This window comes from Solanum tuberosum, unplaced genomic scaffold, assembly GCF_000226075.1.
Source record: "Solanum tuberosum cultivar DM 1-3 516 R44 unplaced genomic scaffold, SolTub_3.0 scf00155, whole genome shotgun sequence".
Lineage (NCBI taxonomy): Eukaryota > Viridiplantae > Streptophyta > Magnoliopsida > Solanales > Solanaceae > Solanum > Solanum tuberosum.
In genome coordinates, this window is record NW_006239081.1 from 1174483 (window position 1) to 1185330 (window position 10848).

At 30.5% G+C, this 10848-nt stretch overlaps 1 protein-coding gene across 1 annotated transcript; it reads left to right on the top strand.

The window, feature by feature from the left end:
• The first annotated feature begins 7234 nt into the window (after positions 1-7234).
• Positions 7235-10174, top strand: LOC102591923 (IQ domain-containing protein IQM1). The gene is made up of 6 exons (XM_006353480.2): positions 7235-7697; positions 8284-8464; positions 8576-8664; positions 8766-8853; positions 8959-9291; positions 9387-10174. Exons 1-6 carry the CDS (start codon positions 7342-7344, stop codon positions 9828-9830), a joined length of 1491 nt encoding a protein of 496 aa, XP_006353542.1. The 5' UTR covers positions 7235-7341; the 3' UTR covers positions 9831-10174.
• Positions 10175-10848: the final 674 nt, after the last annotated feature.

Consider the following 10848-nt stretch of genomic DNA (forward strand, 5'->3'; position numbering starts at 1 on the left):
AATTTTTAATTAGTGGGGGGGGGGGGGGGATGGATAAAATTTTATCACTATAGAATGACTTTTATGACACAAACCATAGTATTATAAAAGTCTAAATTCTCCTAGAGGTGGCTAATTACAAAGAACAAACTTTTCTTGGTATGATTTTATAAATATAATAAAAAATAGTTATTCAACTATAGCCTATATATATAGGGGACAGAGAAATCAAGAGGTGGCCAACATGTTTATATAGTCCAAAGGACCACTTTTCGTTGTAACTAAATAGTTGGCTAATTAAGATGGATTACCAAAAACTATGTTGGGGGTTTGGGGTGTAATTAAATATCTATTTATTCTTAATTAGAAGTTTTGGAGTCGAGTTTTATAAATAAAATTATTTTTGATATGAAGGGTTTTACTCCACAATAAAACTTATTGGGGAGTAAATTCGATTTATTTAATTAATCAAATTTCAAAGCTGATGTTAAGTATCTTGTGGAAATCAAAATAATAATATAGCTAATGTGGAGCAATCGGTCATTTAGTCCTCCAATAAAATAGCACAATTCAAAATACATCAATGATTATACTGTTTCATTCATTTCAATTTATACGATATTATTCATATTTTTAAGAATTAATCTGACTAATCGCTAAAGCTATATTGAATAAGAAGATTAACTCAATACTTTTAAAAATAAAATATAGGAAATTATTCAAAAAGTACAAGAAATTACAATTTATCACATGTCAATATAACAAAGAAAATATATTCTAAAATAATGGCTAAAATTTATATAATTTGAATCTCGACGCAATTCTCTTCTATATATAGTTTTGCCAAAAATTAATTAAATAAAGTTTTGACAGTGTGACTTGATAAGGTTTATTAAAAAAAAAGGAATTCCAGCTTTCAAGTGGTCAATTTGATCCAAATATATTGAAAATCCAGAATGGCATTTGTCCTCATTATTGACCAATCTCTGTTTGATTTTGACTTTTAATTTTCAAAGTCTTGATTTTAGGTTTGGCACCCAATATTATTATATTGGATTAATCAAGGAGGTAGTATGTAATTACCATTAATATCATTTATTTATTAGGTATGTGTAGGAATTGAGTCATGATTTATCGAAACAATCTCGTTACACCTCTATCTCATAAATAAATAAAAAGGAAAAAAATTACTTACACTTCATCTCTCTTTTTTATGTTATATTTGAAACTATACTAAAATAAGTTGTTGTTGTGTATATATGTAGGCTAAAACTAATCTAACTATTTACTTTAATTTTTTGAATAACTTTGTCATGATTTATCTGAAACAATCAAGCAACCTTGTTACGACTCTACCCTATAAAAATAAGGGAAAAATTATTTACACAAACCTTTTCTTGATGTTATATTTGAAACTATACTAAAGTATGTTGTTGTTGTGTATATATGTAGGAATTTACTATATTTGAAACTATACTAAAATTAATCTAACTATTTATTTACTTTAATTCTTTGAATAACTTTTATTAATCAAGACCAGACTTAGCAATAACCAAATTAAGGAGTACAATGAGATAGATAAGATTTTTCATGCTTGATCAAAGGGGTTGAGTTTTGAGAATAGAAAAATTCTTAATAACAAAGAGTCGTTCCCCTTAGTATGTACATAAATCTAAATCAATTGAACTATTAAATTTCAGATATCATATGTAGTAGCATATCTAGGTGGGGATCAAACTTGAGTTCACGTGCACTCACATTTCTTCCCTAGTTCATGTATAGTAATGCTAATTGTTTTCAAACTTATAAAATATATGTGTGTCTATACCAAAAGTCAAACTGTCGTATAGTATAAAGATTATTGATATATCTCTCGAAGTGAATAATATATATTTATAATCAATAGGTTCAACTGATTGTAATATTTGCCGGTCTAGAACAAATCCCACTAGAAGAATTACTTGTTTCCACTTTATTTATTTTGCAACCACCAACCCTTCAATTGAGCATTAAATGAACATTAAAAGAAATCTCTTCAATTTTTTCATTAAAGTTCATTAACTACTTACCTTGACTGTTTCAAATTAACAATCACTTCATCTAAATAGAAGAAGTTATTTTGAAAAATAATTATTACTTTAAAAATCTATGATTAAAAATTGACAATTATTTTTCACAATATCACTAATATAATTTTATTTTTATTAAATAAAAATAACTTAATAAATTATATTTATATTTATTATTTTTTTAATGAGCATAAAAAGAATTTAAACAATAATCGGAATGGAATAAGTAATATTAGTATTATAGTAATAAATAAAAAATAGGTCAATCATTCAATTATCATCACTAAGATTAATTTATTATGAGTGTATTATGTGCACATAACACTAGAGATATATCGAGAAAGCTTTATCTAATTATTTATCTTAATTTTGAATTATTTTTACTAAGCAAGATCAAATATCACTTACCAACAATTAAATAGGAGGTGTGATGTCTCGAATTCAAACTACGAAATAGAGAAATTATAATAGGGAGTGGTTTTTAAAAATGAATTAAACTACCACTAATTTCGAAATAATCAAATTATATAACACAACACTCATAAGAGTAACTGAATTAGTTGAACATGGAATCTCCCAAAAAGGAAGGTACGAGACCCCCTTTCTTGATTGAACTCATCACACGAGACTTATCTAGTGTGATTAACCTCTCATGTATAATTTGCAGATTGTTATATTGATGCAAGATTTATCTTGTACACTTTTGTAGGGTAGCGGCTGCCGAATAACAAAAAAAATGTATAAGCTGATAATAAGTCACATCTAACAATTGACATTCAAGAACGAACTTGAATTCGATCCCTTGAGAAAAGATAATGTTTATTGAAAACGTCGTTTTCAGAAATGGGTGCTACAAACGCACTAATTTAAATTTAATTAAATTTTAATATAAATATCTAATATCGAATGAGATACCACGACAACAAAACAACTTGAATTTCCCATCAAATTGTACTAAAAGTACTTTTTTCCACTTTCATTTATTTTTGTAACTACCAACTCCCCCAATTGCACATTATTAAATGAACACTAAAATAAATAAATAAAAATTTTGTTTTCATTAAAGTTCATCAACTACTACTACTTACTATAAATAAATAAATAAAAGTCAAATATAATAAGGGTAAATCAGTCATTTTCATCATTATGGACATGGAGAATTTTAGATAAAAAGACAAAATGCAACATCAGCATACTCGATAACGTGTTGGCCCCTTTCATCAACCAAAACCGCAGAAGTAGTTGACAACCTATCAATATCCGTTCGCATGATCTCGTTTACATTATCATCAGAAGATAAATTAGAAATAACTTTTTTATTTCTATAAAGATAAAAATGATTGCATTTGCGTAATCTCATTCACATTATCATCAGAGGGTAAATCGGAAATGACTTTTCTATTTTCGTAAAGATAAAATTGATTGCGTTCGCATGAGCTCGTTCACATTATCATCAAAGGGTAAATCGGAAATGACTTTTCTATTTCTGTAAAGATAAAAGTAATTGCATTCGCGTGAGCTCGTTCACATTATCATCAGAGGGTAAATCGGAAATGACTTTTCTATTTTCGTAAAGATAAAATTGATTGCGTTCGCATGAGCTCGTTCACATTATCATCAAAGGGTAAATCGGAAATGACTTTTCTATTTCTGTAAAGATAAAAGTAATTGCATTCGCGTGAGCTCGTTCACATTATCATCAGAGGGTAAATCGGAAATAACCTTTCTATTTCCGTAAAGGTAAAAGTGATTGCATTTGCATGAGCTCGTTTACATTATCATCAAAGGGTAAATTGGAAATAACTTTCTATTTCCGTAAAGGTAAAAGTGATTGCGTTCTCATGAGCTCGTTTACATTATCATCAAAGGGTAAATCGAAAATGACTTTTCTATTTCCGTAAAGATAAAAGTAACTGCGTTCGCGTGAGCTCGTTCACATTATCATCAGAGGGTAAATTGGAAATGACTTTTCTATTTCCGTAAAGATAAAAGTGAGATTTTGTAATCTTATGTTTTTCGAATCCCATTTATGAAGTTATACTAAACTTGTTATTGTTATTAATATCTAATAGTAGCTACTAATGTAACAAATCGGATTTATGTTCATGTAATTGAAAAAATAAGAATAAAAAGTAGTATACTAATAAAGTTGTAAATTTCATCGAGCGAAGCTTTAAAATTATATACTTAAGTTTTATTTGTGAAATTTGGAACTATTTAATAGTAGCGTCGAAAGGTGGCTAGTATACACTATTTATGCTATTTACATTTGGTAGGGATTAGTTGCACCATATGTTATATTATTTTTATAGCCCCATTAGTCCAACAAGCTAAATTTCACCTTTAAAAATTACAGGATATTAGAAATTATCGATGAACCCGGTTAATCTAAATTTTATATATTAGATGAATCTAGTCTATTGAAAAGTTTGATATACTAAGATTTCGCTATGTGTAGAATTTGAAAATGATGAATTTTATTGGACACAATTTTACCCTACGTACATTTCTGCAAGAGTGCAAAATGTTGTTTCTATAATTCGAGCATGACAAACTCTTGGTCACATGACAATAACTTTATAAGTCACATCAAGTTTTCCTTTAATTTCTCATTAAATGAGACCACTAAAAGGGAATAAAACACTTCGAGTCAAAAGATTCTCCATCTCAATAGCTAAAACTCAAACCTTCTGATTAAAAACGAAGAAATCTCAACTATACCAATGAGATCGATCTATAGTAGTTGACTTTTAGAAGTTGTAACTCGACTAAAAGTAAAATCTAAGACTACAAAAACCCTATTTTCTCAATGTGTTTTTTCATGGAAAGAAGCTACATAGAAACATTACTTTCCACCAAAAAGTAAAAAATATAAAATTAAAATTTGTTAGAAAGCTTACTTTCTTTGACCACTTAAAATTCCAATCTTTATATTCTGATTTTTTTGTAGTACAAAGGAGGACAAAAAACTTTCCTTTTTTTTTTCTTTTTCAAAACAAAAAAGTAAAGTTTTTCAAATTTTCCAAATGTTTGAATTGATCAAAATATTAGTTCGTGGGGTTCAAACTTGAACATTACGAAAGTTATAAAAATCAACCCACAAATTCCAAATTTTCTTTTTCTTTCAAATTTTTTCCATTCACATTCAAGATTTTTAATTTTTTTTTTCTTCATTTGCTTTGTATTCCATCCGTTTGTATTCCATCCGTCTTAATTTATGTGACACTATTTTATTTTACACAAAGTTTAAGAGAAAAGAAAAAACTTAAAAAAACTGTGGCCTAACAAATCTTAGATATTTGAAAGATTACAAATCGTTTCATTAAGAATAAATTAAAAGAAGAATTTTAAAATTAAAATTAAAATTAAATTATTTATAATTATAAAAATGTGACATTTTTTATGAATGAACTAACACAGAAATTGGGACATAGAAAATATCTTCTGGTCATATTTTTCTTGTGACAATTTATTTTTTAAAAAACTTCTTTTGAGTCAAGGATCTATTGAAAACAACACCATATAAAGATACAAGTAAAATTTGTGTACACCCTTTTCTCTCCGGATTCCATTGCGTATAACGTTGATGTTGTTTCATTAAAATGAAAAATGTATTATATAAATTGGGATAAAGGGAATATCTAATTATCTTACACGCGGTCATATTTTTCTTGCAACCTATTTCAATTTTTTTTCTTTTGTATCGAGGATCTATTAAAAACAATCACAAATATAACAATAAGATCCGTATATATTTTATTTTTATTGCACTTTATTTATTAGATTATACTGAATATGTTATTATCGACACGTTTCGTAATTCAAGTAAATTCTCAGTTAACTTAGTTAGCTGTCTGCAATTCACTGTACAATTTTTCATTCCACGTGCTATTCCATATGTAGACGAACTATTTGACTCAATTTTTTTTTTAAATATTCATTTTCTACAAATCCACGGCTTTTTTTTTTTTTTTTTCATTTTTCATATATAAAGTACATCAAATGAGATAGTTAGTCATATTCATAGACATCTTTGTAGTTCATTTGAAGAAAAAAAAAAGTTGGGATTTTTTTTTTCATCTTTACAATATTTTGAGAAATTTCAGGTAATTTACTTTTTTCCAATCTTTTTTTGTTAATTTAGGACATGGGGTTTTGTTTTTTGTTTTCGAGTTTTAAGGTTCTTAATACTAAACACATTCTTGGTATAATTCACACGTATGTTTCGCATTGAAAATATTGAGTTTTGGTATGTTTGGATGGGCTTTAGTTTAATCTTTTGTAAGTTTTTGACCAAAAGTTTGATAATTTAGCTCAAGAGAATTTTAATGTTTTTTCAAACATATATCTATGTTTCGTATCGAAAATACTGGTTATGCATCCGCCTCTGTTTCGATAAGCTTCTGAGGTGGATGTAACTTCGATATGAAAGTATAAATATATATGTAAGAAATTACTAAAATTTCAAAAAAAAAAAGATGGGTTTTAACATATAGTTTTGTAGTATGAGTTTAGTGATAAGAATATTAAAGATTTGAACATTTAAGTTTAAATCCTGAATCCGCCTCTGATAAGTTTTTGTTCAATTTTGCATAGAGGGCCAAAAGTTTGATAATTTAGCTCAAGAACTTGAAATATTTGAAGTTTTTTTTAAAATTCTAAGTAGTGTTAGGAAGAGAAAATATGTAGATGATGAATTGATGATTTTGTTATATTTGTGAGTAATATTTTTCTTTTTAGTTCATTCTTTGATCTTGAATCGAGGGTCATTTGAAAACAGTCTCTCTATCTTTATGAGGTAGGGGTAAGGTCTGCATACATTCTATCCTCTCGAGATGTGTATGTTGTTGTTGTAGTTCTTTCTTTGATCTTGAACTGAAGTTTTTTTGGAAACAATCTCTCTATCTCCACGAGGTAGTGGTAAGGTCTGCATACACTCTATCCTCTCGAGATGTGTATGTTGTTGTTGTAGTTCTTTCTTTGATCTTGAACTGAAGTTTTTTTGGAAACAATCTCTCTATCTCCACGAGGTAGTGGTAAGGTCTGCATACACTCTATCCTCTCGAGATGTGTATGTTGTTGTTGTTGTAGTTCTTTCTTTGTTCTTGAATCGAGTTTCTTTTGGAAACAGTCTCTCTATCTTCATGAGGTAGGGGTAAGATCTGCGTACACTCTACCACTTCGAGATGTGTTTGTTGTTGTTGTTGTTGTTGTTTGTTTGGCTTAATGGAATTATCCAACAAATTTGCAGGTTAAAAGGCTTTTTAGTATCTTGCTAAAAAGAACTTGGGAGATGACTGTTCGATCGAATAGTTTTAAAGGAACACATTTGGAAACTATAGTACAATCGAATAATGGAATCGATGAGATGACAAGGAAGAATTCGATAAATTTAAGGAACTGTGATCCAAAGAAACTGATGTTAGAGACAACTCTATCATTCAAGAATCTGGTTCAAGACTTAGATATATCAGAATGGAACGAAAAAAAGACGAGAGCAACAGTTTCATTATCCGAGCCTTCGATTCTGTTTTCTCCACGACCTGTTAGTGAGCTTGATGCTGCTGCTGTTAAGCTTCAGAAAGTGTATAAGAGTTATAGGACAAGAAGAAATCTTGCAGATTGTGCTGTTGTGGTTGAAGAACTATGGTATGTGGATTGAAAACTCGAATCTTGATTTAATGTCTTTATTATATTGTGTTGTTCGTTTTTTTTTTATAGACCTAACTTGTGGGATTACACTGGATATGTTGTCGTTGTGTTGTCTGGTATATGTGGTCTGAATTTTTTTGGAAAAAATTGAATCTTGATTGTATTGTCTGTTTTATGGGGTCTTAACTTATTTGAAATATCGAATCTTGATTTAGTGTGTCTATTGTATTGTTCGTTTTTTCCTGATCCAACTCGTGGGATTACATTGGATATGTTGTCGTTGTATTGTCCTGTTTATGGGGTCTTAACTTTGTTGAAAAACTGAATCTTGATTTGCAATGACTCTGTTATATTGTCTGGTTTATGGGGTCTTAACATTTTTTGAAAAATAGAATCTTGATTTGATGTGTCTATTGTATTGTCCATTTTTTCCTGACTGAACTTGTGAGATTACACTGAAATCTGAATATGTTGTTGTTGTATTGTCCGGTTTTTCCCGACCCTACTTGTGGGATTATACTGTATATGTCTTTGTTGTATTGTCCGGTTTATTGAAGTGGTTGTGTTATATATGTATGTATAGGTGGAAGGCTTTGGATTTCGCAGCTCTCAAACGGAGTTCTGTTTCGTTCTTCAACGTGGAGAAACCAGAAACTGCTGTATCGCGGTGGGCTAGAGCACGTACACGAGCTGCCAAAGTTGGTAAAGGATTGTCAAAAGATGAAAAGGCTCAGAAACTTGCTCTGCAGCATTGGCTAGAAGCTGTAAGTTCTTGAATATTTTTTCGATATCTTGAATTATTTCAGTCACTTTATTCTTCAAAAGAGTTCCAATGATCACGAAACTGATTGTTTATTTCTTCTGATGTTGTGTAGATTGATCCACGACACCGGTATGGTCACAATTTACACTTCTACTACGATATCTGGTTCGAAAGTGAAAGCTCTCAACCTTTCTTCTACTGGTGAGTGTTTTGTTCCAAGATTTTGAATACGTCTAGTAGATGTATCCGTAAGTTGAAATATAACATACCTGACATTTTACGTTGTCAATTTCTCATTGTAGGTTGGATGTTGGAGACGGAAAAGAAATAAATCTCGAGAAGTGTCCTAGGACCAATCTGCAGCATCAATGCATCAAGTATCTTGGACCGGTAAGTCCAAATTCTGCGATTTTCATCATAAAAAATGATAAGAACAGCAAAATGATCCATTTTATGACATAATTGAATCTTATGATTGTTCTTTAACTGTTTCAGAAAGAACGTGAATCGTATGAAGTAGTTATTCAGGATGGGAAACTCGTCTATAAACAAAACGGTGTCTTTGTGGAGACAGTAGAGGGTTCAAAATGGATCTTTGTTCTTAGCACAACAAGAACATTGTACGTAGGAAAAAAGAAAAAAGGTGTGTTTCAACACTCGAGTTTTCTATCAGGTGGTGCAACCACTGCTGCTGGTAGACTCGTTGCTCATGATGGTGTTTTGAAGGCTATTTGGCCATACAGTGGACACTATCACCCCACAGAAGAGAACTTCCGGGAATTCATTATTTTCCTTGAGGAGCATAGCGTAGATCTTACAAACGTTAAGGTAATGCATCCTCGTGGCGTAAAATGTTATATAGTCATGAAATGTCTAAACAGAAACACATTTGCTAACAAAGATGATATTTTTTTTCATTTCAGAGATGTTCTGTTGACGATGATGATCATTCGTTTAGAGTTAACAACGAGGGCTCAAATCACCAACCACTCATTACTAAAGAATCACCCAAGAGAAGCACTTCTGATGCAAATGATCAAACAGAGGAGAAAGCAGAGGTCACTACAACTGATGATGAACGCGAAAACAAGAAACATGAAGACACATCGTTTAGCTTTGCTAAACGTTTGTCTCGAAAATGGTCAACAGGAAACGGACCTCGTATTGGCTGTGTTAGGGAATATCCAACAGAGCTACAGTTCCGAGCACTTGAACAAGTTAACTTGTCACCTCGTGTTGCTAACGGAGGTTTCAACATGTATGGTCCGATCCCCTCACCAAGACCAAGCCCGAAGATTCGTCTTTCTCCTAGGATTGCATATATGGGACTTCCTAGTCCAAGGACACCTATTGCAGCAGCTAACTAAAGCAACATTTTACATTTGCACCAGCTGATGATGCCTCGAAAGCAGGTTTCAGTATCCGACCCATCTCTTTAGCTCGATCAGGACCACGAGTCACATTCATTTGTTCGTTTATAGTATCATGACCTCTGACTACAGACGGAGAAGTAGATGCAACAAACTAACTAAAATCGTTATTTATTCGTTCATTCATGTTTGATTTATTTGTACAAGATGGCTTCATTTAGCCTAATTAATCATCTTTTATCAAAGTTTTGAAGGATGGCTTTGATTAACATTTGTACAGTTTTTTCATTTTTTTTTTAGCATCAATGAATTGAAGTTGAATTGATAGCTCTTTATCAGTACATAGCAAAGTTTCTATGTCCAAATCTTGTACTTTAAACATGTTTAAGCTCGTTCACATTGCTGGTCTTAAGTCTGAATAAAGGAGGAAGGTTGTTGACGGTCAGTCAGAAACAATTGCTCTATACCTTACATACTTCACTTGTGGGATTACATTGCATGACATTTTTGTTATAATTTCAATAGTTCTCGGGTATTTCTGATCCTTTTTTCGTTATTCATTTATTTCTGACCACTTTGTTAATTTTCTGACTCTAAAAATATAAAGAACCAAAGTCTTTTAAGTGTTGTATTATCTTTCTTCCTATTCTACCTAAACACCCTAAATAATGCCAATCAGCTAACCTTAAAAGTCAATCAATCGCGTTGAATTTCAAACTAGTTAGGGTCGGTTATATTCAAAATCTGTAGTACTTTATTTTACGACTTATTAATATAGAAAATGTGTCAAACTCTATAGATCGCTTTTTAAATTCATCAGTCCTAACCATGATTCCTACCTACCCTGAATAACATTTTTCAATTTTCTTGTTTCACTTGGGACCATTCCAGTCAAAAAGTGGACCAATCTAGTCAAGAACACATCCTCTTTTTATTTTTTATTTATTTTATAATTTTGACTTTATTAGTAACTTTGAATGAAAAGCAAGTCACAACTCATATATATATATATATA

What these genes read in the sequence shown, in the direction of transcription:
- LOC102591923 (XM_006353480.2), top strand. Translation starts at nt 7,342, where the DNA reads ATGACTGTTCGATCGAATAGTTTTAAAGGAACACATTTGGAAACTATA. An exon ending in TGCAGCATTGGCTAGAAGCT is followed by an intron (nt 8,465 to 8,575) that starts GTAAGTTCTTGA and finishes GATGTTGTGTAG; the next exon opens with ATTGATCCACGACACCGGTA. An exon ending in TCTCAACCTTTCTTCTACTG is followed by an intron (nt 8,665 to 8,765) that starts GTGAGTGTTTTG and finishes TTCTCATTGTAG; the next exon opens with GTTGGATGTTGGAGACGGAA.